This window comes from Osmerus eperlanus, chromosome 5 (genome assembly GCF_963692335.1).
Source record: "Osmerus eperlanus chromosome 5, fOsmEpe2.1, whole genome shotgun sequence".
Lineage (NCBI taxonomy): Eukaryota > Metazoa > Chordata > Actinopteri > Osmeriformes > Osmeridae > Osmerus > Osmerus eperlanus.
The window spans coordinates 19,387,205-19,411,044 of NC_085022.1; the positions used below are offsets into that span (position 1 = coordinate 19,387,205).

The 23,840-nt window shown below is 43.6% G+C and overlaps 5 protein-coding genes and 6 non-coding genes across 15 annotated transcripts; 9 read left to right on the top strand and 2 right to left on the bottom strand.

Annotated features, from left to right (window-relative positions):
* The first annotated feature begins 278 nt into the window (after nt 1-278).
* Nucleotides 279-2,622, top strand: snapc5 (small nuclear RNA activating complex, polypeptide 5). Its single transcript, XM_062460721.1, has 4 exons — nt 279-505; nt 692-820; nt 1,101-1,175; nt 1,979-2,622. Exons 2-4 carry the CDS (start codon nt 731-733, stop codon nt 2,159-2,161), a joined length of 348 nt encoding a protein of 115 aa, XP_062316705.1. The 5' UTR covers nt 279-505; nt 692-730; the 3' UTR covers nt 2,162-2,622.
* Nucleotides 2,623-3,832: 1,210 nt separating this feature from the next.
* Nucleotides 3,833-8,503, top strand: lctlb (lactase-like b). 4 transcript variants are annotated; one of them, XR_009930519.1, is made up of 15 exons: nt 3,833-3,995; nt 4,111-4,271; nt 4,391-4,478; nt 4,572-4,681; nt 4,776-4,904; nt 4,989-5,084; nt 5,183-5,237; nt 5,346-5,511; nt 5,618-5,891; nt 6,210-6,336; nt 6,436-6,635; nt 6,938-7,001; nt 7,195-7,265; nt 7,948-7,992; nt 8,147-8,240. XR_009930519.1 is itself a non-coding variant. In XM_062462395.1 (14 exons), exons 1-14 carry the CDS (start codon nt 3,869-3,871, stop codon nt 8,260-8,262), a joined length of 1,758 nt encoding a protein of 585 aa, XP_062318379.1. In that variant the 5' UTR covers nt 3,833-3,868; the 3' UTR covers nt 8,263-8,503. The 4 variants fall into 4 exon arrangements, 3 of the variants coding, with proteins under 3 accessions (XP_062318379.1, XP_062318381.1, XP_062318380.1); XM_062462395.1 differs by lacking the exon at nt 7,195-7,265 and having other exon boundaries at nt 8,147-8,503; XM_062462397.1 differs by lacking the exon at nt 7,948-7,992 and having other exon boundaries at nt 8,147-8,286.
* Nucleotides 6,649-12,782, bottom strand: zwilch (zwilch kinetochore protein). 2 transcript variants are annotated; one of them, XM_062462399.1, is made up of 19 exons: nt 12,601-12,782; nt 12,416-12,455; nt 12,220-12,312; nt 12,014-12,126; nt 11,701-11,888; nt 11,489-11,574; nt 11,246-11,401; nt 10,796-10,867; nt 10,616-10,709; nt 10,488-10,537; nt 10,292-10,403; nt 10,124-10,203; nt 9,822-9,978; nt 9,633-9,661; nt 9,403-9,539; nt 9,204-9,299; nt 8,720-8,835; nt 8,543-8,637; nt 6,649-7,034 (listed from the first exon to the last, which is right to left on the bottom strand). In XM_062462399.1, exons 1-18 carry the CDS (start codon nt 12,648-12,650, stop codon nt 8,555-8,557), a joined length of 1,752 nt encoding a protein of 583 aa, XP_062318383.1. In that variant the 5' UTR covers nt 12,651-12,782; the 3' UTR covers nt 6,649-7,034; nt 8,543-8,554. The 2 variants fall into 2 exon arrangements, with proteins under 2 accessions (XP_062318383.1, XP_062318382.1); XM_062462398.1 differs by having other exon boundaries at nt 6,652-6,810.
* A 360-nt stretch (nt 12,783-13,142) lies between these two features.
* rpl4 (ribosomal protein L4) lies at nt 13,143-16,835 on the top strand. The gene is made up of 10 exons (XM_062462402.1): nt 13,143-13,298; nt 13,883-14,054; nt 14,254-14,360; nt 14,608-14,746; nt 15,124-15,248; nt 15,348-15,477; nt 15,678-15,834; nt 16,041-16,124; nt 16,311-16,431; nt 16,686-16,835. Exons 1-10 carry the CDS (start codon nt 13,296-13,298, stop codon nt 16,776-16,778), a joined length of 1,131 nt encoding a protein of 376 aa, XP_062318386.1. The 5' UTR covers nt 13,143-13,295; the 3' UTR covers nt 16,779-16,835.
* Nucleotides 14,109-14,178, top strand: LOC134021778 (small nucleolar RNA SNORD18). Its single transcript, XR_009930563.1, has one exon. It is a non-coding gene; the product is annotated as a small nucleolar RNA SNORD18 (small nucleolar RNA).
* LOC134021780 (small nucleolar RNA SNORD16) lies at nt 14,445-14,543 on the top strand. The gene has a single exon (XR_009930565.1). It is a non-coding gene; the product is annotated as a small nucleolar RNA SNORD16 (small nucleolar RNA).
* On the top strand, nt 14,926-15,025 carry LOC134021779 (small nucleolar RNA SNORD16). Its single transcript, XR_009930564.1, has one exon. It is a non-coding gene; the product is annotated as a small nucleolar RNA SNORD16 (small nucleolar RNA).
* On the top strand, nt 15,538-15,607 carry LOC134021775 (small nucleolar RNA SNORD18). The gene has a single exon (XR_009930560.1). It is a non-coding gene; the product is annotated as a small nucleolar RNA SNORD18 (small nucleolar RNA).
* LOC134021776 (small nucleolar RNA SNORD18) lies at nt 15,884-15,952 on the top strand. The gene has a single exon (XR_009930561.1). It is a non-coding gene; the product is annotated as a small nucleolar RNA SNORD18 (small nucleolar RNA).
* Nucleotides 16,163-16,230, top strand: LOC134021777 (small nucleolar RNA SNORD18). Its single transcript, XR_009930562.1, has one exon. It is a non-coding gene; the product is annotated as a small nucleolar RNA SNORD18 (small nucleolar RNA).
* Nucleotides 16,373-23,835, bottom strand: map2k1 (mitogen-activated protein kinase kinase 1). The gene is made up of 11 exons (XM_062462400.1): nt 23,483-23,835; nt 20,016-20,226; nt 19,530-19,676; nt 19,288-19,365; nt 19,116-19,167; nt 18,639-18,763; nt 18,227-18,434; nt 17,972-18,036; nt 17,752-17,810; nt 17,525-17,570; nt 16,373-17,439 (listed from the first exon to the last, which is right to left on the bottom strand). Exons 1-11 carry the CDS (start codon nt 23,563-23,565, stop codon nt 17,326-17,328), a joined length of 1,188 nt encoding a protein of 395 aa, XP_062318384.1. The 5' UTR covers nt 23,566-23,835; the 3' UTR covers nt 16,373-17,325.
* Nucleotides 23,836-23,840: the final 5 nt, after the last annotated feature.

A 23,840-nucleotide genomic window follows, 5' to 3' on the forward strand; every position in this document is an offset into this window, starting at 1 on the left:
AACTGGGTAGATAGTTCATCAAATATTCAACAGTGATGTACGACTTGACAAAAACAGGACTGGAAAGTAGCCTATCATTATTGACACGGCCATAATATTACCAAAGCGGAAACTCTTCAATGCAATTTTACCAATTAATTGCAAATGATACATAGGCATACCACATAAGCTTCGGATGCATTATTGTCCCTCGGTGTGTCCATCCCAAAGCACTCCATAGCCACTAGATGGCGAAAGTGGGCTCCGGTGTGGTATGAGGGAGAAAAGAACAGGAACAGGAAGCGACCCACGTGAATTCGGCTTGTTGTGTTGTGTTTGAGAAAGGGAGAGCAGGGAAGGACTACTTACCATAAAGCTAGCAAGCTAGCTAAGTCAGTTGCTAGAAATGATCATGCCAAGCCTGTAGCTTTACAAAATATTACGTGGCTACTTCATCAGCTTTATGTTGCATAGCAGTTCCTGCACAGTGGATATATCCAAGAATACAAGCCAGCTAGCCGCTACGGTGAGGCATTTCATGTCTAACGGCTAGATAGCTATCAGATTGAGGGTTGTCAACAGACCGTTATAAAGCTTGTCAGCCGCGCGGTAGTCTATTACCGTTGGGCTAGCATAGCCTAGTACAATCGGCGCAAGTTAATTTCTGTGGAGGTACTTGCTACTAACTTTATTGTCTACTTGTGTGTCCCAGATTCAAGGAATGATCTGAAGGAGCCATCAGACAGTAACCATGCACAGTCGTTTGCAGGAGCTAAAAAAGGAAGAGGAGACTCTTCTGAAAATCAAAGTCATGCTGCAAGATCAGCTCAACCGGCTGAAAGTGAGTCCGAGTGTGTTGTAGAGTTTACTGGGTTCGATGTTTGGAGCTCGTCATGTATGCTAATCTTAGAATCATTAATTAACTCAGTGGTTCTCAATACTGGACCTCGGGCCCCCCTGCCCTGCATGTTTTAGACGTTTCCCTGAGCTTGATAATGACCCATTTATTTGAATCAGGTGTGTTGGAGCAGGGAAATATCTAAAACATGCAGGCTAGGGGGGCATAAGGACCAGGATTGACAACCACTGAATTAACTGATGTTTTTGTTGTTGTGTTTTAGTTTGAAGAAGGGGCGTTAAAATCCATCATCAATTCCCAGATAGAGGAAGGACATTCTGAACCTGCTACTCCTGAGGTATCCCATTTTCTGAGTAATTTTCAAAATAGTCAACTAATAGAAATAGCAAAATGCATAGATTTCATATCCTACACTTCTGAGATGGATGTAGTTAGATTATGTAATGAAAATGAATCAAGCAGAGATAGCACAGGGTTATTTCATTTACATTTATTCATTTAGCCGACGCTTTTATCCAAAGCGACTTCCAAGAGAGAGCTTTACAAAGTGCATAGGTCACTGATAACAACAAGATAGCCCCAAAAAACATTGCGGGTAGCCAAAACATGAAGCACATATTGTGAACAACCAAAATAAGTGCCAAAGGGAAGAACCACAAGAGCATGTAGTTAAACAAGTTACAATTAAACAACATGAATCGCTATAAGTGCAAGTGTACCTGTAGAAAATCAAGCAACAGTAAAAAAAATATTTCAACAATTTAAATCAGTTACCACTAACCAACAAGAGCAGCAAGGCTCTAAGCAAGAGTCATTGTGATCCTTGAGGAAACTAACATGGGGTCATTTCAGCACATGGTTACCTCACCTGTTACCTCACCTGTTACTACCTGTTATTCAGTATGGTGGTCTTCTTTGCTTCAAACACCTTGTTTATGCATGGGTCGAGTTAGAGTTGTATAGTAACTTGTATTTCATTTATTCTGAGGCTTTTTGTAACCCCTAACTTGCCACACAAAATGTTGTTTTTTTTGCTGTGACTGTCAGCTCTATAGCTCTCTGGGTCGGTTGGTTGGTCCACAAACCAACCAGCTGTTGCGGATTTGCACTTGTTAATATGAGTATATATTTTGCTTACAGGTTCCAGTTAACCCGGATGATGAAAATCAAATCAACCAGACCAAACTCCTCCTCAGTGCACCTGTGGATTATAATATGGAGGAAGAGGAGGAGGAGGAGGAAGAAGAAGAGGAAGATGATGAAAATGAGCTTGAAGTAGTGCCTGAGGAAGACGAGGAGGAGGAAGAGGAGGATTATTACTGAGATTCCAATTGCACTGTCAGTAGTCCAAGGAGTTCAGATATCTACAACACTGAAGTGTGTAAATGGAAAGTTGGTTCTTTTTTACTTGTTTTGATTCCTTTGTTAGTAAGTTTATTATTTATTGGAGTGGACTTAATAGTGTTGAGATCAGCTACACAACAAACTGGAAGGGAGTTCTTCCTTGCATACTGTATGTCAATACCTGTCATTTGTACTGGTCATCATAGAGTTGTTGTTTGTAGTCACCTGTTCAGTGTCACTGGCATGGAGCATTCCAATTTGTTAGGTGCTTCTTATAAGCATTGATGTTGCACATCTATGGACTAAAGACAATTGTTCCCAAGCCTCAAGGTTCTAATGGAATGTGTGTATGGCTGGGCCATATAAGATGATCGAAATGACTACAGTTCTGTACATGTTATTAGGGTTATTCATGAGCACAAAATAAAGAACTCAGTACATAAAAAGATTGATGGATGTACCTATAAGAATTATTGTGTTGCTAATCACTCTTGACATCCTTAGCTCAGACAACTAAATCAAGTATTGTAAATGACATCAACTATTGTTCACCTTCATAGGCTTATCATGGTGCTTTTTGAACTCAACTGGCCAAAAGCACCAACATCAAGAGGGATGAGTGTTAAGGACTTGAACGTCTAGAGGTATGATGACTGAAATGTGGGTTCTGACTTTGCTGTCTCCTGGACAGCCTAATCAAGGTTGTACTGAGGTTAAAATCCCTGTCCCAACTTGACCTAGGCACACACATTTGCAAATGGATAATGCAGTGCAAACACTTTCCCCTCTACCCAACCATTCAGCATTTTCTAAACAGCTAAAACAAAGCAGTGTGACACAGAGAGCAGGGACAGCTCTGGAGAAGGGTGGTAGCTTACAATGGGGATTTCACCAATAGATATATACAGCTTTCCATATGGTCTCTTTTCCACAGGCAAGGCTTCATTCACCTAATCAAGCTTTAAGCCTGACCTTAGTATACTATCACAAGCATAGTAACTTGTTTTCTCCCAAACAAATTACCCCCCCCCCCCCCCCAAGGGATTTTGATTAAAAAAAAGTAGAGCTATCCATAAGAAGAACAAAGATATGATGCTTGTTGAAAATCCCCCCCCCCCCCCAAAAAAAAAAAAAAAGAATTGGCCAGCTTATTAACTATATTTAAATCCACTCTTATGGAATCTGGAAAATGTAATCATAATTTCGTATTTGTAATTGTTATCTGCCTTTGTCATAGTAAATTCAGTATCAGCCTCTCCAACACTGACTTTGCTTACAAAGTGAAACCCCAGTTTGTAAGGGATCTGCCGACCTAAGCAACATTTTCTCACACTCTATTGAGTTTGAATAGGGGGTATTTGGTTCTGCATTGAGGCCACGAGACCCCCAATATAGTCCAGTGAACTAGATGCTCCAGACTGTTTGGTTACGGCACACTGTAGGAACCTCACCTTTTTTTCACACTGTCTGATACCATATGATGCTTCAAGTCTGAACAAATGTTGATCCTTTGACTGTGTGACAGGTAGGCCTGCAGTTTGTGTGTGTGTTTGTGATCAAGCATTTTTATTGGTGAAACTGTGAACTGGCAAACAGTGGCGTAGAGCAGTGTGTTGATAAGAAGATGGGGGATGTCTGTTTCTTCACGGTGCAGGAGAAAGCGAGCGCCGTGTGCCCAGGACTATCATGCTACCCCATCGCACCACTCCGCTGTGCCATGTGTTTATGTTGGTGCTGTGTTTGTCTACGGCTGAGGACTTCGACTGGACAAAGAACGACCGCGGCTCCTTCTATTATGGCACTTTTCCAGTTGGTAGGCACACTTCTCGAACCCCCCCCCCCCCCCCCCAAAGCATCCTGACCGAATCACTGACATCAATGGCTGTGCTGTGTGTCAAAGTCAAACGCTAAGTATTGAACACCTTTAGGATTTTCGTGGGGTGCCGGCAGTTCAGCCTATCAAACAGAAGGAGCCTGGGACAAAGATGGAAAAGGACTGAGCATCTGGGATGTATTCTCACACAACAAAGGCAAAGTGTTACTCAACGACACCGGGGATTCTTCCTGCGAGGGCTACTACAAAGTCAAGGTGATCAGAAGATAGCCTCGCCATCCAAGTACTTTACCAAACCTACACTCTGCTGTGACTGGTGTGATTTGGGAGCAGGATTAGCTGCTGTTAAATTCCTCCGTTTGTTCTGTCTTTAGGATGACATCTCCTTGATTAAAGAGCTGAAGCTGAACCACTACCGCTTCTCCATCTCCTGGCCCAGACTCATTCCCACTGGGATCAAGTGTGAGTGATTGGGATGTCTGATAGAACACACCAGAACCTGACACTGAGGTGCCATTGTCACTGACAAATACCCACACTGTGTTATATTTGTAGCTGACCATGTGAATGAAAAAGGAATCAAGTATTACGATGACCTGATTGACAATCTTCTGGAGAACAAGATCACTCCCATCGTCACCCTTTATCACTGGGATCTCCCCCAGGTAGGGATTCCTGACACTCCGGTTCTCAATATTGTCCTCTGGTTTCTCCAGATTATCATTATCTCTGTACTGGTCTCTCACTATATTTGGGCAGGTCTTGCAAGAGAAATATGGCGGGTGGCAGAATATCAGCATGGTCAATCACTTCAACGAGTTTGCCAATCTGTGCTTTGAAAGATTTGGCAACCGTGTGAAATACTGGATCACTTTCAATAACCCATGGGTATGTATGTAGGATGGTATTCCCTATCAAGAGTTGTACGTCATCTCCTTGACGAGTGACTGATGCACTTTCTCTGTGTGCCAGTCAGTGGCGGTTGAAGGCTATGAGACTGGAGAACATGCTCCCGGGCTGAAGCTGAAGGGAACAGGGGCATACCGGGCTGCTCATCACATCATTAAGGTGAGAGTAAACAGGTCAACATCACATTCTACCAATTTCACTCCCTAGCCTCCAATACAATTGTCCTCTCAATAACACCCATTTTTCTTGATCGTCAGGCACATGCTAAGGTGTGGCATACCTATGACATGCAGTGGAGGGGCAAACAAAAAGGTAACCAGGGTCACACCGCTGGTCATGAAACAGTGGAGTCGAAGGTTGAGGCTGGTGGGTCAGGATGTGTGGCGTTTTACAGAGTCTGAGAGCCTTTCCCTTGTGCAGGTTTGGTGGGCATCTCCCTGTCAGGGGACTGGGGAGAGCCAGTGGATATCACCAACCAGAAGGACATAGAGGCCGCTGAGAGGTATGTCCAGTTCTACATGGGCTGGTTTGCCACACCCATCTTCCACGGAGACTACCCTCAAGTGATGAAAGACTTCATTGGCAAGTTACCACACAATCAAAGAGAACATATTCATAGCTACTGATTAATTTATTTCAAAATGAGGAGTGAGAATGTTTTGTTATAGTCATTGTGTTCATTGTTCAGGCAGGAAGAGTGCCCAGCAAGGCATGGGGAATTCTCGACTGCCCACCTTCTCCTCACAGGAGAAGACCTACATCAAGGGCACATGTGACTTCCTGGGTATCGGCCACTTCACCACCCGTTACATCACTCTAAAGAACTACCCGTCTGTTCGCGGTGGCAGCAGCTACTTCACCGACCGGGACCTGGCTGAGCTGGTGGACCCCCGCTGGCCAGACCCGGGCTCAGAGTGGCTCTACTCCGTGCCATGGGGGTTCCGGCGTCTGCTCAACTTCGTCAAGGTGGGGGTCAGATGGCTGAGCGGTTAGGGAATCGTGCTATTAATCAGAAGGTTGCCGGTTCGATTCCTGGCCGTGCAAAAATTACGTTGTGTCCTTGGGCAAGGCACTTCACTCTATTTGCCTCGGGGGGAATGTCCCTGTACTTACTGTAAGTTGCTCTGGATAAGAGTGTCTGCTAAATGACTAAATGTAAATGTAAGGTGCACCCTTCATTGTGCTCTATCTATATGACCTGCTTTTGGTCAGCTATGTTCTAAGTTAGCTGGATGCTAGTTTTGTTCTGGTTTTCAGTGAGATGGTGCGTCTTGTGTCCTTTAGACTCAGTACGGGAACCCGATGATCTACGTGACTGAGAACGGAGTTTCGGAGAAGATGCATTGCACTGAACTCTGCGATGACTGGAGGATACAGTATTTCAAGGACTACATTAACGAGATGCTTAAAGGCAAGCAAACACCAGGAACCTGAGCATTCTGTAAATGTGGAAATCCTGATACACATAGTTCCATCCAGCATTGTTGTCTTACGTGATCTGTTGTTGCAGCCATCAGAGACGGGGTGAATGTGCGTGGCTACACAGCCTGGTCCCTGCTGGATAAGTTTGAATGGGACGAGGGTTACTCCGAGAGGTTCGGCCTATACTACGTGGACTTCAGGAACAAGAACAAGCCACGCTATCCCAAGGCCTCCGTTCAGTACTACAAACGTATCATCAGCTCCAACGGATTCCCCAATCAGAGAGAGGTGAGCAAGGAAAGACCTGAGTGGTTTCATCCATTGATCAGAGGTCTTTAATGCCAAATTACACTATAATATACACATTTATGACAACACGTGGAGTATGAATAAATCCATTAAAAAGTAGCTAGGAATGTATAAATATATTTTGTTTCTTTCACTGAAGCACTGGACTGTCAGCCTGTAAAGAAAAAAGAAGTGGGGTTGGGGGGTGGGAAACAAACAAATAAGTAGCGCAATCTTTCAGAGGAGATCATTTATGTCTGACTGTGTCATTTCGAGACGGCACTGAGCACCCTCCCTTTCAGGTTGAGAACTGGAAGAGGAAGGCCACCGAGACCTGCTCCTCCAGCAACCAGCTCCTAGCAGCAGGTCAGTTCATCTATATGGTTCCTAAAACAGTCCCTTCATATAAAATAAACAGAGGAACAACTAGCAGGGGCAAACAAATAAAAATTCTGCCTCGTACATCGTGAATCACCTTCTGGGTATGGTTAGGAGGTTTGAACTGGAGAGACTAGCTACCTAATTCTCTAACAGGATTTTTCTTTGTTTGCCCCTCCAGCTAGAAGAAAATCCAAGGAAAATGCAGAAATGCCAAAGGTTTGGCCAGTGCATGATGAAGTATAGAAAGGGGTATCTGTCATTTATTACAGACCTTTAGCAATGGAAAATGTCCAACATTGTTTCAACTATCTGTCTGTGCTCCAAACAATTTGGACAAACCAATAAATTGGCATTAGAAGCGGAACACAATAAATGAATGTGATGAATGGCTTTGGGTGCCGCTTGCAGTTTTTAGCTAACCAATCCTTTGCCTCCTTCTCTCTCTCTGTCTTCATAGCTTCTTTAGCAGCTTCAGATATTTACAGCCTTTGCTTATAATGTTTCTAACATGTACTAACATGTCACATAACTGCACCTTCAGGCTTCCTGTGGCTGAGCCAACAAGAGCATAACTGTCACTAAATCACATGCTTAACCCTCGTGCTGCCTTCGGGTCACATGACCCAAAGGTTCATAACGAACCATCGTTGTGTTTACCCAATTTTACCCAATACAAAAACAAATTAAAATAATTTTATTTTAACCTTTGCAATGTGGGGGGTCTAAGACAGCCCAACGGTTAAAAGAAAATGCTTCACTTTGTCTTTGTATGCGGTAAATCTGTCGCAATACGACGGTGGGTCACAATGACTGATGGGTCAGAATGACCCGAAGATAACACAAGGGTTAAAGCTGTGACGCTTTCATCCTGCAGTGCTCAAAGGGTTAACATGGCTTTGGTTCCACTCAGTAATCTTTCTCTCTTTATTAGAGGAACAGCGGAGTACTGCTGCAAATATTCTAAGACTTATACATGGTAAGAAATCGCTCAATATCTACAAAAACAGGTTAAGTAGCCATACGAAATGATTAACCCTTTGAGTGCTGTGCTTGAGCATTATTAGACGTAACGCAGAAGAGTTGGCTGTGATGTGATCCTAATATCCGCCTGGTGTGTGCTGTCTTCCCAGATCCCCTGACCAGCCACATGGAGATGGTGACGGAGATCGTTGTGCCTACTGTGTGTACCCTGTGTATCTTGCTCAGCGCCGTTTTTCTAATGTTCCTGCTGCGCAGACGGAACTAGTAGATTCAACCCTTTAAGTGTGTCCAAATGTTTACAACCTCAAACAGACACACTCAAAATTCACGAGTTAATTTAAGTTTGATGTGAAGTAAATGAAGGCATTTGCATGAGATCGTGATTTAGATTCTTGTACTTGCTGTAGTTGTAGTGGCAATGATCATTCAAAAAGTCAATCTTAGCATTTTAAATTGAGACACGTACATTTGTGTGGTTCATAGAAAGAATATGACAAATAAATCCCAGAAAATACACTTTCACTTGTCATGATATGTCATCTCACCTGGTTGTGACTTCAAGTGAAACTGACCAGGCTACAGCACACCATGGTGGCAAAGTATGCAGCCTCTTCAACATCCCCATTCACTGTGGTCTCACCTGGGAACATGGGATTCATGTGGTCGGCATCATTTATATAAGGGTCAGTGACACTTGTATTACCATGGTTTGGGGAAGTCACCTGTGTCAAAGGTGATGTGGTCCACCAGGGGGTGGTCGTTGAGCTTCCAGGAGGTCTTCACCTCACGGGGACCCTGACCACTGGACACCTCCACCCCCCACGCCACCGACTGCTCTCTAACGCACGCAAACACACACGGGAAGGACAATGTTGATATGAACACGTACAGACAGCAGTACGTTTAACCCTTGTGTTCTCTTCGGGTCATTCTGACCCATCAGTCATTGTGACCCACCGTCGTATTGCGACAACTTTACCGCATACAAAAACAAAGTGATGCATTTTCTTTTAACCGTTGGGCTGTCTCAGACCCCCCACATTGCAAAGGTTAAAAGAAAATTATTTTTATTTGTTTTTGTATTGGGTAAAATTGGGTAAACACAACGATGGTTCGTTATGAACCTTTGGGTCATGTGACCCGAAGGCAGCACATGGGTTAAGAATGTCGTTTAGTTTGATAAAACCATTAAAAATGTAGACACACTTATGGTAAAACTGGCTAATCAGTGCGGGTTTGATCTGAAGTTTGAACTCGTGGCTCTCGTCATAGGGAAATGTTTTGTAGTACTGCAAACAGGACCTAAAAGAAAACAGGCCAGCGGCTCAAATCAATATGAACAAGCATAATACATGTCAACCAGGGCCACAGATACAAGGTTGATGAGGGGGTTGGCAGGGCTTACTGTGTGAGGAGGAACAGACGGTCATAAGGCAGACCCAGGAAGGTACTGCAGGTCACTATTATCTCCAGCAGGTGGTGTAGCTTTCTCACTCTTAACACTTGCTCTTGAAGGTCGACTTCAGTGCTTAGGTAATAGCTCTTAGACAAAGGCAAAGGCAGAGTTAAGTTGTTGTGATATCTGCACAGTTAGATGGCCGAAGGGTAGAGAGAAACGCACGATCCTGGACTCACCAGGTGGTTCAGCGTTGTCAGCTCTTTACCTGAGGAAGAGACATGGTCTTTGTTTAAAAGGTTGGATTTGTCTAGGACTTCAAAGCTTTGGACAAACACACACAAAAAAAAGTGTCCGGTCAAAATCCTCAGACATGATGCATTTTCTGCCCTGCTGCCACTGATGTCCCTGCGGTACAGCAGCATTACCCATGAGGTGGTAGGTGTAGTCCTTCCTCATCTTGCCCAGGCCCATCTCCAGCAGCATGTGCACGGAGGTGAGGCCAGTGAGGGACACCGGGTCCATCTGGCCGTGGTACGACTGCAGGATGAGCTTACTGAGGGAGCTGCTGCTGTCCCTGTGAATCTGGAGGGTGGACACACAGTAGCCCCTGTTTACATACCACAGCTACTACCTATCATGCTACGCTATAGTGAAACAGACATGGAATTACCTGCAATGTTAGTGGCTGGGACTATGGTGTTTGGAATTATTCTAACCCTAAACATACCCATGGTTTGATGTCTCCATATTGCAAAGCTTTGATGACCATTTTTAGACAGTCCCCTATGTCTTGATATGAGGTTACACCTGTGTTTGAAAAGCATTATTGAAAGGGGTTTTTATACATAACAGAAGGGTATCAATTGAAACTGTGAGGAATCCAACTGTGACTTACTCTTTCTCATCCGGACCCAGAGCTGCTCCACAAAGTCCAGGTCTCCTCGTTCAATAAGGGAGTTAAAAGCCGAGGTTTCCGATTCAGCAGGATCAGTCTTCACCTTTGGTGCCTGTGTACCGCATAACAATCCAATGAGATACAAATCTCTCTTTCAGGATATGTACTGCCTACAGTGCCAAGCTTGTATACACACCTCATTTACGCTAGAAGACTCCTGAAGAGTCTTCACTGTGTTCTGCAAACCTGAAACAGAGGGACTATGAGACAGTCCTATTTGACGCTGGCTCCCATCGCAATAAAGCCCAGATGATGGCGGCTTACCTTCCAGGTAGTCCTTGATCAGGTCCACTGCAGGCCTAGTCTGTACAGGTTCCCTCCACTCGGTCTCACCAGTTCTCTGGGCTTCAGCAAGATCCTGGCAACGATATTAAACGGCCCCTGAATGTAGCAGTAGGAACGTGATGCCGTCACAGCGCAGTTGTAAACAGTCTGGACACGTACCTGAAGAAACTCCAGTTCTCCGTACATCTCAAACACTGGACTTCTCACATCCCCACTCGCTACCTTGATGTTCTGTGGCACAAAGATGAACAGTACATTGTGTAGATCAACTGACATGACAAGTTAACCCTTGTGCTGCCTTCGGGTCACATGACCCAAAGGTTCATAACGAACCATCGTTGTGTTTACCCAATTTTACCCAATACAAAAACAAATAATTTTCTTTTAACCTTCGCAATGTAGGGGGTCTGAGACAACCCGACGGTTAAAAGAAAATGCTTCATTTTGTATCCGGTAAAGTTGTCGCAATACGACGGTGGGTCCCAAGGACTGATGGGTCAGAATGACCCGAAGAGAACACAAGGGTTAAATTAAATGATCTAAGAATATTCTACCACCTCAAAATCACAACAATTTGAGCGATTAACTGAATATAATAATGCTGCTTACCAGAGTTGCCACAGATGACAGTGGCGGAATCTCCAGAATATTCTCCACATGGTTCCACTTAAAGTCCACTGTTACACTGCTCTGAGACTCGATTGTTGTGTTCTCAACAACAGTAGAGCCAAACAGGTTGTACTGTGAGGTGCCTTTAGTGACCATCTGGAAGTGTAACAACACAATCAAGTAACATCTGGAATCCCATAAGTCTGTCCTGAGACATTAAAGAGGACTAGGCGTAACACTTACTGAGGATGAGGACGGATGATGCCTTTTCTTATGTTCCTGTTTCAGCTCATCCAGCGTGATGAAGGACGCTCTGTTCACAGTTGCATCTAAAGTGTCACAAAAAGGCACCATAGCGAACACATCAACATAAAAGTCAAATATAAAAAGTTACCAGACCAATTTTTATTTTTCACACAAATGGGAGTTTTACAGGAGTCAATTTAAGGCAATACCTTTACATGTCACAGAGTACAACTTGACCCCAGAGATTTTGTTGCTGGAATAAACAGTCTCTGCGCCTAACCAGGTTGTTCTAGCAGGGTCAGCCATATCACAGCGCACCCAAAGGGGATTCAGGCCTGGGTTTGCCTCTGGATACACATTGGAGTTTTGGGACATGGTGTACCATGACAGCAGTTGCCTGTATAATTCAAACAGAATTGAGTGCTATGGCTTTTCATTCACGTTCCATTTATTCAACAAATTGTGCATTACTGAGATTTAAATCATGACCAGCCTATGAGTTGTGAATACTGTGTAGATCACCTGGCTTTCATGATTGTTAGGGGCTGTGGTCCCAAGTCTGCAATGGATTCATGAGTCTCATCATCACTCTCTGTCTCCTCTTTCTCTTCATAAGTTTCCGCAATTTTAGGAACCTAGTCAAGATACAACAAACTTCTCACTCTGGCGTTGGCATGCCCGTGTGTCTTGATTTTACACCGATACAGCAGAGCACCAGGGTTACTCACATTTTTCTCACAGATGAAGACTGGTCTGTCGCTACTGTAGATATTATGTAGAGGAGATTTATCTCCATGGTACTTCAATACTTGTATTTCTTCCTTAAACGTCAAGTGAAATCAACAGTTACCATGCTATCTGAGAATCAGCTCTTTGAAAAAGCTGTGACGGTTTATCTACTCGGATGGATGTGGGTGAATTTACCTCGTAAACACTTGAATCCTGGCACTCGTCTTGAAAAGTCCTACAATTCCACAACATCATACTTTGCTATCATGACAATGCGCTAGTTCACCAACTAGCTTCTTATTCTGTTGGCATGGATGCTGAGATTTTGACAGATAGTCTAGCAAGCAAAAACACTTCAAGGAATCTTATGATTAACTTACCGTAGAAATTTCGAAAACGTATGAGCCTCTGCGATTATTTTGGAACACATTATATTTGTACTAAAATATATCACTGCCTCGCTAACTTTATAATTAAAAAAAGTAGCGGACAGCGTAACTATATGATGCAGCAAGACATCTACATTTGACTTCCGCGCGCTCAGGGTAAAGGAGATTGAATTTAGTCTACGTCACACACCGTTGATCTTCATCCAGGTCAAGCAGCCCAACCTAATTATTCTAGAACAATTACATTTATATTATCAAAATATTGTACTTAATAGCATGATACAACTTTATATAGAAATTATGTAGTAAAATATTCTTACAGAAATAATCTTATTTCGGCCATTGTATTTGATAAAAGTAGTCCCATCTTCAATATTTCTTCCACCGTCATTCAACTATAGCGTTAGTTAGTACCACTTAGAAACAGACCTTATGCATACATTATCATGCTTTAGGATATTTTAGAGCAAAAAATGTGATGTTTATAAACAAGACAATAAACAACTAATAATATTTTGCAAATAAGTAAGTTATTGATAAAGATGGTATTGAAAGTGTTGGTTGTCGGAAGTGTCACTTTCTCGGAGGCATATATCTGTAAGGGAGCACTGTCTACTTCCTTTTCTACTGTGGCCGCCATTGCGATAGGAGCGTGGTTCCCGGCGAGCCGATAAAAACCCTTAAAAATGGTGAGATTATACGAATTTACATGTTCGGTTATCAACAGTACGCCTATTACCAACGTTTGCTTACTAGAGAACGTAATTTAACCGTATTTGATGCTCTTGCAAGTGCTCAAGGAAATGTTAAATTATTTGAGACTCACGAGGAGCCATTTTAGAAGGGTAGCTATGCTACTACAGCGATAGCTAGCTGAGCCAGGCAGTCACTTACGTACACGTGTGCCATCCGAGCTCGGCTAGCTGGCTAATGAAGGCCGCAGAATCAGAGAGGTGGAAATGCATTCACCCTATGCCTTAAAATGTACGTTTTGTGAACACTTCGACATGCTTTCACTTGGCTTCACAAATGGCTGAACTTGCAGCGTATTTGACAAATAATTAAATGGCTTGTTGACTTAAGCAATGGTGGAAGATGGGCAAGCTAATAGGGAAGTGAACTAGGAAGCAGTGTTGGTTGTCATTGCTTATTGGCCGTTAAAACTATAAGTAAATGCGAATTAAGAGTTTTGTTATCTAAGCAGGATGAAACATGACTTGTTCGTGGATGATAAAATTCGTCATTGTGTCCTAATTCATTACTGTTTCCTCAGGCATGTGCCCGACCCCTGATCTCGGTTTACTCCGAGAAAGGAGAGAGCTCAGGCAAGAATGTGGTGATGCCTGCAGTGTTCAAGGCTCCAATTCGACCAGATATTGTGAATTTTGTGCACACCAACATGCGTAAAAACAGCCGCCAGCCCTATGCCGTCAGTGAACTGGCTGGTAAGTGTCTTTTGTTTTTAAATAATGAATTTAATTTACAAGAAATTGTAAAAGCCTTGCTGATGAGACATTACTTCAGGTCCGTGTTTTTGATTTCTATGATAATAATTGAAGTTCTGAAGGGCTTAATCTGTAGCATATATCAGAAGTAGCAACCACCAAATGGACTTTGTGGCAACTGATCAATTGTCTGTTCTAGGTCACCAGACCAGTGCTGAGTCCTGGGGTACAGGAAGAGCTGTGGCCCGTATCCCTCGTGTGAGGGGTGGTGGTACCCACCGCTCCGGTCAGGGAGCCTTCGGAAATGTATCCTAATTACAATGTTCTGATCCTGAGTTGGTTACTCGCCAACTTTGAAGGCATTGCTAATCAAGTGGCCTGGCTGAGTCTTGCTGTGATGGTGTAATTTGCGTCTTACACTGTGTTCAGTGACGGTATGCCTGCTGTCATATGCTGGCACAGATGGCTGACGATCATTGAGACTGAGCACATAACTCAACAAATGTGTGGAAAGTTGTCAATTTTCAATGTCAGTTCCTTGACTGTGGTTAAGATGTGTCGCGGAGGTCGCATGTTTGCCCCCACCAAGACCTGGCGCCGCTGGCACCGCAGGATCAACACCACCCAGAAGCGCTATGCCATCTGCTCTGCTCTGGCTGCCTCTGCTCTGCCGGCCCTGGTCATGTCCAAGGGTAAGCCCCTCTTAACACTTGCTGTGGATCAGATTTGAGCTTCAGTGTGTAGATATTGCCCAGGAAACACACGCCTGGGATTCTGATGATTTTCTTGACCCGTTCACATTAGCTAATAGGTCTGGTGATGCCAGGCTAGGGGAATGCAGGCCTTAAAGTCTATTCTGAAGTACAGCACTTGCCATGATGGTGTAATTTGCGTCTGACTCTGTGGACAGTGACGGTAGCCTGCCGTCATTAAGCTGCCACAAGAGGTTGATGTACATGTTGTTCTGAGCAAAGCTGTTACCACTGTGTCTTGTTGTTCTGAGCAAGTTGTTACCACTGTCTTGTGGAGTAGCAGTGCAAACATGTGACAGTTTCGATCCCTGATGTAGGTCACCGCATTGAGGAGATCCCAGAGGTCCCTCTGGTGGTTGATGACAAAGTTGAGAGCTACAAGAAGACTAAGGAGGCTGTGCTTCTGCTGAAGAAGCTGAAAGCCTGGAATGATATAAAGAAGGTAAACATAATACGTTTGTGTCTACATTGGGGAGTGTTTCCCATGTGTTGTCACTTGTTGCATGTTTGCTTGATTCTATTTGTTCCTTTTTCCCCTCAGGTGTACGCCTCCCAGCGTATGCGTGCCGGCAAAGGAAAGATGAGGAATCGCAGACGTATCCAGCGCAAGGGCCCATGCATCATCTATAACCAAGACGCAGGTGTCACTAAAGCCTTCAGAAATATCCCTGGTGAGTGGCTTTTGATACCTGTGCAAGGCCTTACTTGACACGAGCCGCTCAATGCGGTTATGGCAATGATGAGATTCTACTTCAGGTCCGTGTTTCTGAACCCAGTGATTGTAGTGGAAGTTCTGAGTACCACCATCAGCTGCATGATCTTAAAAAGAAATTAGTATTGCATGTTTATATTTATGAATGTCGTTTTTCAGGCATTACACTTCAGAACGTGAACAAGCTGAACCTTCTGAGGCTTGCCCCCGGAGGCCATGTGGGCCGCTTCTGCATCTGGACAGAGAGCGCCTTCCGCAAGCTGGACGAGCTGTACGGAACCTGGCGCAAGCCCTCCACCCTGAAGGTGGACTACAAGTACGTACATTACGGTTTTCAAAGCTGTTAAATGGGTCACTTTAAAACCAAGCAATGATGAGATTCCACTTCGGTCCGTGTTTTTGAATTCTGTGATGCCAATAGAAGTTCTGAGTCTTGGAAACTGTGTTTTTCAACACTGACAATTTGAGACCAAGTCATACTGCGCTAGAAAACAGTTCTGACTGCTGGTTTCTGTGTTCCAGTCTGCCCATGCACAAGATGACCAACACAGATCTGAGCAGGATCCTGAAGAGTGAGGAGATCCAGAAAGTTCTCCGTGCTCCGAAGTAAGACCTGTTTACTTTAGTTCTTTGGGTGAACAGTTGTTAAATGATGAGATTCTACTTCAGGTCCGTGTTTCTGAATCCTGATTGTAATTGAAGTTCTGACATTCAACTGGTTTAGAATTTGCAGATAAGACTGCTAATTAGCTCATGTGCTACATACTAAATGTGTCTTAAATCCCATTGCAGCAAGAAGATCAATCGCAGAGTTCTGAAGAAGAATCCTCTGAAGAACCTCAGAGTGATGATGAAACTGAACCCTTATGCCAAGACAGCCAGACGTAATGCCATCCTGCTGCACGACCCTGCTGTGAGTAGCTCTCCAAACAGTCAAACTGCAACGCACATTTGTATATTGGTGCATTAGTTTATATATTAGGTTTATATTATATTTTAGCTTATGATAGGTGTAATCTATGTTCTGAGTACTCGTATGTCATGTTATGCCAGGTTGCGTAGTCTTGTCCTAAGAATTTCAGTGCCCAGTCTGACCTGTGGTGTTCTGTGCATCTGACAATAAGACTTGAACTTCTGAGTCTCAACCTCCCCCATGTCTCCCAACAGACCAAGGCCAAGATGTTGAAACCCAAGAAGAAGCCTGCAAAGAAATCTGCAAAGAAAGCTGCCCCTGCCCCCGCAGCACCTGCTACAGCATAAAGCTCTGAAAGTGATTGATTCAGAAATGGTTTCCAATAAAATCAGATCTAAAAGGAATTCCATGGTGTCACTCAACTAAGATTACGTTCAGTCACTTAATATCACAAACATTTATTTTATCGAGAATGGTGTGAAGCTAACTAGCAATGGAAGGCAAGAAGAATCTGTTAGCATTAACTTACGAAATAATTTAAATATTACAGGTATTATAACAATTAACAGCCCTGTGAGGAGGGAAATGAGAATGGCAGGTAGGTTCTGATACTGTAGATGCTGCTCTTACTGAGCAAAGATTTCACATTCTGTCAGTGGTTCTCAAGCTGGGGGGGTACCCTCCCCCAGAAGGGGATAAAGGCCAAAAACAATATTGCTGTTGAAGTTGCCTGTTTTCAGACTGGGGACTAATGGTTTGAGAACCACTGCTGTCACAAAACAAAATACATGAGTTGGCTCCCATGTTTAACCAGTATTGGTTTAGTACTTGGGGGTTGATGAGGCAGTGAAGCATGTGCTGGCAGAGAACATTAGAGCAGGTACTGCTGCATCCTCACAGTCCTATACTGTGTGTGGGGGTTACTGGCTGATTAAGACCAATGGTGCTACACAGCCAGCCTGCGAAGTCCACCTCCTCGGCCTCAGATTGCTTTATGAAAGGATGGACCTGGAGAGGGAATATGAAAAAGGTTTGTTTTATTAGGCGAGAATGGGAGCCATCTAATATTCTACACAGAATTTGAAACACTCACCGTTAACTGTTTCAGGTCAGCCCGTTCAGCTGGGTTCTTGATCAAACTGTCATACAAAATGTAAGCCTGTCAGATTTACCAGTAAGTAGAGCTATTGACACTACGTTTACAAACATCCATGTGCAAGTAATTTATTGAATTTCTGATGTACCACTAGATGGCAGTGCACTACACAAGTCGAAAGTTGTGACACTGCATCTTTTAATACTGAAAGATGGCACACTTACCATTTATTCACAAAGTCTTGAAATTCTGACCCAAAAAAGCCAGGCAGTTTAGGGGGAGGCTGAAAATAAGAGTCCACTCAAATCAAAGCATTGCAAAAAAGCTATCAGCTGTGGCTTGATGAAATCACATGCTGGTCAAAGTAATTTGGGAAATTCACTTTCAGTTCAGTGATGAACAGAAATTATATTCACATACAAAATGACAATATAATCTACACACCTCATTGACGATGTAATCCAGCAGCTCAAAAATAGCCATGGGAGGTCTGCTGTCGGGTCCGTATGCTGGGGAACACATAATAGGAACGATTAGGAAAACTGAAGAAGCACTTTCAGAGGTAGTATTGGACAGTGGTGGACCCAAACACTTGACATTGGTCAGAAGCAGAACAACCAGCAAATATTCAAATAACCCAAATGGATCAATAAAGGAGTTCCGGTGACTTCCGTGTATCCTAGGTAACCAGTCACTCACAGCTGCCTGGTCTTCCTGGGGGTCGGGGCTGTGGGGAGGCCTCTGCTGAGGACGTGTCCCCCTCGATGGGGAAGCCGAAGATCAGCTGGAGCTCCCTGGCATCAGGGGGAGGGATGGGGAAGCGGCCAATGGCCATCTCCACCAGGGACAGGCCCATGCTCCAGATATCTGACTGAACCGAATAGTGGGTGCCCTGCAAACGCTCTGGCTGCAGAACACAGGAGACAACAGTGGTACTGCAGATGTGTTGATTATCAAAACTGACATTGCAAAACCGTTGACGTTCCAGTTTGTGATGAGATGTCATGTGTTGGAATGCTTTCCTTGCGAACATGGATATGTGAATTTCCTGAAATAGCGGAGAGGTTTTGGGACAGTGTGTACAGGACCTAGAAAAGCAGAGGGAACTCACAGACATATAGGAGCGAGTGCCCACAAAGGAGTTGGCCATGGAGTCTATGAGCTGGCCGCTCACACCAAAGTCACACAGCTTGATCTCTCCGCGGGAGTTCACTAGGATGTTCGAGGGTTTGACATCTGAAAGGCGGACATGCTACATTTAGAAGAGCCCACTTAGTAGTAGGGTTAGATGTGGCTGTTCTGGAACCAGGGCCATGGAATAATTTTGTAGTTTGGTGCCATCATTCAATCATCAGTAGTTATGGATTTCTGTGAATGTGGCATTACTGTTTTGCAAATGAAATGCTTTAACTTTGATTTGCTGAACTGCATTGGGATGTGTAAATGACAATACCAGTGTAGTCTAGTTTTTCTAGAAACAGACAGTTTATAGTTCATGTTGTGGCAGAAAGACAAGCAGATTTGTGTCTGAAAATGTATTGTATTACAACTTCTTCTATTTATTTATTTGTAATTAATTGCGATTTACCTCTGTGCATTATCTTGTGTTTCTCTCTTAGATAAGCGAGGCCTTTAATGACCTGAAGAAGAAAATATACAAATCCACTTTATAACACTAGCACACATAAAATGTTGTTCTTTACACACAGGTATAGAATGTAGTTCTGTACTCAAAGTGGGAGGGGTTGTGAGTCACTCACAGCTATGCTGACTTTGCCAAGGATCTGTTCTGGAATATTGCCTGCTTTCTTCAGAGACTGATCCAGGGAGCCCCCATCCTGCAGTCAGAAAAACAGGGTATGCTGTGTAGTATATTATGAGATTTAGATGCCTGTGAATTTGATATTTATGCTCATTGATTATGCTTGCTACGATCGTTAATCTCACTGCACATCCTGCAGCCGAACTTGAGACATTTGATGTACAAGCGGTTGCCCAGTACCATGTGTTCCATGCAGATGCTGATCTCTCCGTCGCTGTAGAAGGCCCCATAGAAACCCACAATGTAGGGGGAGTTACACTCATGAAGCACCTGCAGCTCTCTAATGATCTGGTTCCTGATGGCTGGCTTGATCTCCAGGTGGATCAGCTGGAACAGTCAGTCACACAGATCGTCAACAGGTGACACCCCGCACAAACACACGCAGGAGAGTGAGGGGAAACCACATCATTCACTATGAACCATTATCCAGCCAAGCAACACTTGTATCACTATGATAAAGATACATTTAATATCTATTAAATGGTTAATAAAAAAGCAAACAGTGATGATGCCTTTGCCAATCATTTTGATGAGGGAACACTTAAGAGAAGCCTTGTCTGATAGAGGCACATTGACTGAAAAGAAGGTTGAGAGCCTATCAATGCCGAGGCTGGCCCCCGTGTGTCAGACCGTGGAGCTTATCCACCCACGGCTGTATACGCTCACCTTCCTGGCCATGATGAGTCCTGACGGTCTATGGGAGACTTTGAAGACCACCCCTCCATTGCCAGCGCCCAGCTCACAGATCTTCTCAAAGTCGTCATCTTTCAGCTCCCCAACTTTCTGTTTCTGTGTGAGGAAGGCCTCCAGGCGTTTGCGCTGCTGTTCGTCCAACTCTAATTCCTCTAGCTTTTTCTGCAGGGCCTCTAAATTTGTCCTGAGAGAGACGCAAGAGAAGGTGCAATGGAACCGCACAGGGAAAAAGGGGCTTAATTAAAAGTGGTACCAAGATGTGGCCAGCCATATTTGGTATCCACATGCTTAAGATATAATAAGGAACATTTAATTTTAAATAAAGTTGAGAGGTTTTGAAAACATTTTAGATGGTGTAGGCATATACAATAAGGCATACAGATCAGGAACTCCCAGCAAGCAGGAGGGCAGGCAGACAGATAGACAGACAGGGCCCTGGGTGTGTGTGCTGCTAAGAGTTCCTTTCCAGATCCCGATGTGAGGAAGTCGGTAGTTCCTCTGAGTGTTGCCACCACTACCTGGCTCTGTTGTCATGGCAATGCATTTTCTTCACACTTTAATTGGGGAATGATCTCGTGTGACCTAACATTCTCCTGCTTTTCCTTCCCACAGAATTCATCTCCTCCCTGAAACCACACAGGAACATTACTGAGTTGACAGGCACTGCAGAGCCAGTTGTGTCCAGATTTTGAGCCATTGATGCTTTGGTCATCTTTACATTCAATAATCAAAAGAGATAGTTAGTTTAACAAAGTCCCTGTGTTGTAAATCATTAGAGAAATATATATATACACAGTGTGTATAAATATACACACACACACAATACATATATGTATACGATATATATATATACTGTATGTTTAGCCATTGAGCTATGCATTGATTATTTAAACTTAAACACAGCCAAATCGACATCAAATGAAAACATATTCGTGTAAAGAAAAGCTCTTTAGGCTGCCAGAAATGTTTTATTCTTCAGCTAATTTCATGTGCCTACTAATCAGTTTATCCACAGCTGACAAGACCCTCCAGTCTACTTATCTCCACTCCAATTGAGATGCAAAATCTGCTTTTTATAAGTGTAGCACTTACGTTTCTAGATTTGCATCATAATACTCTAACATAAGGATACCAATATTGCTTTGTTTAAATTCTCAGGCAAATTTGTCCTGGTTATATCACAACTCTGTAATTGGAAAGCAACTACTATAAAATATGACACCCTCTCATTCAGAGCGCTATGCTGCCTGGGGCTCAGGCTGGTGTCGCAGGGGGAGGGTTAAGTGTTGTTGTTTCTGACAGCAGGCCCGTGTATCCATGGAGACGAGGTGCTGAGTATGAGGGGGCTGTCGAGCTGGAGGAGAGCAGAGCCACAGAGCAGATGTACTGGCTCCACACTGTCCTCGCAACGTAGGAGGGATCACAATAGGCAGAGCACCTCAGCCTCCTTTCAAGTGTGTGAGGAAGCACAATGCCCAAGGACATGCAGTAGCTATCTCTGTGAAACACAGAGTATTGAACAGGCTCCTGATGACAAGCCTATTTGCTCCTCTGAAGAATATTGACATATTTTTCTTTCTGCTACTATACAGATAGGACTATCTAATATTTATGTGCATAAGGTAGAGAAATAACTTCCTGGGATAGGCAAAAGTTATCTGTAAACGATTACCCAGGTCTTAGCCATAAGATATAATAAAGTTTGTATGTGTGCCCCAAATGGATGATCCATCAGCTCCTGAGGTCATGGTTCCTGTTAACAATTATTTCAATGATTTTCTCCCTACTTCCTGGGGAGTCTGTTAGTGGAGAGGAAACTAAGAAAGGAAATAGTGACACTTCTCTCCACACATGCTAATATTATGCTTGAGAACACACGGGTGATGGGGGAAGGAATCTTTGTCATTACCCCCCCTCACCCATCACCCCCCCCCCCCTGTCTGTTGGCGTCTGTTGAGTTTGGCAAAAAGAGTCTAATAAAAGGAAGATTTGTCCTTTCCTTATGTCATCTGATACTGTAGGTGAGATAAAGTGTGAAGCCCTGAGGGATCCTGAGGCTACATAGTAGCCAGCAGAGGCAGGATGAAGGAAATCTGAAAGCTAGGAACCAGCCAATCACAGGCCCGCAGAGACAGCTGTGTGTATTTCTCAGACTGAAGGGATAAACAACTTGGCAATGGTAAAAAGAAAAATCGACCATGTTTGAAATAACCAATTTCACAACTGACAAAGGACAACTTTGATTTTTTTACATGCTAATGAAGCCTACGTTTTTACAGTTTCTATCTGCAGTGGAAAATAAGAATGAACATTTAAAAAAAGAATTACGGGCATTCTCCTAGCAACATGTCAGCCTTTTTCTGTCCGGCTGGTTGCCACAATATAACAGCATTACTGAGCCGGAGAGAGGATTTAGAGTAAGCCCTGTCTGCCACACACACACACTAGTTTTGACTTCCAGTTGCTGTCATTGCCGGGAAGTGGGATTCCAGAAAGCCCCCTCTATGGCAGGGACTTCCAAAACCCTGAATCAGAGTTCCTGGTGTATATTTCACACCAACATTCCATGGCTCTGCTTGCCACGCCGGCCCAGAGACACAAAAGGAATGTGCATTTCTCTTGCCATGCATCCTGGAATATATGTTTAATAGCATTTGAATTCAGTCCCTGAAAAATAACCTAATAAAACAGACATGCCACAAACAGTTGACAAATTAAAATAAATCCACCCCTTACATTGCAAACTGGCAGAGATAGAAGTACTTAAGTGAGTTTTAAATAAATGATTCTTATTGTAGGCTATTTGATGTAGCCGAGGAGCGATCATGGTGCAGGATATCTGACTTCACAACGTTGGAAGCTATACGTCAAGTGTTCAACATTATTACTCCAAGTTCTGAGAATGTAGTTGTGCTTGAATTCTCCTTAGTCAATAAGCATCATTTCAGACCCCGTTCTCTGTTTATACATGTTTGTGATGACAAATACTCACCGTGGGAGGGTAGACAACAGATCTGTGATAGCCTATCCAAGACAGACTGCTTTGTATCTGCACTAAACGGATAACTCCGGTTTGAAGAGTACAGTCCTTGCACTGTCTCTGTGTCAGAAGAGCTCTACAGGGACGTATTTAAAAGGTCCTCTAACAGCGGTACTACAGACGTGGACAAAATCAAGACCATCGGTCTCTCCACACACATGTTCGACACACCTGTGGCACTCTTTTGACAGGCAAAACACCTACACACATGACTGTATAATCCCTATTCCAAAACATGTAGCCTATACGCACCACAAAAATAACGTGGTTGACATCACCCCTAATACCAAGTAAAATGCCTTACATGAAACAATTATGAGTTATATAATTGACATTGTGCTGTAAAGGTGTTAACCATACAACTAAACCAAAATGTCCCCTATGTTGACAGATAACTTACTCTGTGGCACCGGTTCCATTAATAGTGTTTCCATCAGGAATCGGGTTGAGCTGAATAGGCTCAGGCTTCCTTCTTTTCTGCATTTTGTGACTATTTTTCCTGGTTTAGACGAGCGAAATATCAGACGTTATTCTGCAGATGCTTACAATAGAACGGTCAGGTACACAATCCACACTGTAGAGGCCTTGAAGCTTTCAAGAGTAGCCTAATTCAAGAGAAAATATATCAGAAACTGTGCGAGATGTTCACGTTTATAAACGCAGCACAGAGATGCTTATCAGTTATCGTGTAGGCTACTGTCGGTTCTACTTAATGGGCGGACAGTGCCACCATAGGAAAACGTCACAAAAAATATTTA

Coding starts and splice junctions, on each gene's coding strand:
- snapc5 (XM_062460721.1), top strand. CDS start 731: ATGCACAGTCGTTTGCAGGAGCTAAAAAAGGAAGAGGAGACTCTTCTG. Junction 821..1,100: donor ATCAGCTCAACCGGCTGAAA/GTGAGTCCGAGT, acceptor GTTGTGTTTTAG/TTTGAAGAAGGGGCGTTAAA. Junction 1,176..1,978: donor CTGAACCTGCTACTCCTGAG/GTATCCCATTTT, acceptor TTTTGCTTACAG/GTTCCAGTTAACCCGGATGA.
- lctlb (XM_062462395.1), top strand. CDS start 3,869: ATGCTACCCCATCGCACCACTCCGCTGTGCCATGTGTTTATGTTGGTG. Junction 4,479..4,571: donor CATTCCCACTGGGATCAAGT/GTGAGTGATTGG, acceptor TTATATTTGTAG/CTGACCATGTGAATGAAAAA. Junction 4,682..4,775: donor ATCACTGGGATCTCCCCCAG/GTAGGGATTCCT, acceptor ATATTTGGGCAG/GTCTTGCAAGAGAAATATGG.
- zwilch (XM_062462399.1), bottom strand. CDS start 12,650: ATGTGTTCCAAAATAATCGCAGAGGCTCATACGTTTTCGAAATTTCTA. Junction 10,710..10,795: donor GAGAACTGGAGTTTCTTCAG/GTACGTGTCCAG, acceptor TATCGTTGCCAG/GATCTTGCTGAAGCCCAGAG. Junction 8,638..8,719: donor CCACATCACCTTTGACACAG/GTGACTTCCCCA, acceptor CCATGTTCCCAG/GTGAGACCACAGTGAATGGG.
- rpl4 (XM_062462402.1), top strand. Junction 14,055..14,253: donor TGCCGTCAGTGAACTGGCTG/GTAAGTGTCTTT, acceptor TGTCTGTTCTAG/GTCACCAGACCAGTGCTGAG. Junction 15,249..15,347: donor CCTGGAATGATATAAAGAAG/GTAAACATAATA, acceptor TTTTCCCCTCAG/GTGTACGCCTCCCAGCGTAT.
- map2k1 (XM_062462400.1), bottom strand. CDS start 23,565: ATGCAGAAAAGAAGGAAGCCTGAGCCTATTCAGCTCAACCCGATTCCT. Junction 19,677..20,015: donor GACTCATCATGGCCAGGAAG/GTGAGCGTATAC, acceptor TGACTGTTCCAG/CTGATCCACCTGGAGATCAA. Junction 19,168..19,287: donor TTGGCAAAGTCAGCATAGCT/GTGAGTGACTCA, acceptor TTTCTTCTTCAG/GTCATTAAAGGCCTCGCTTA.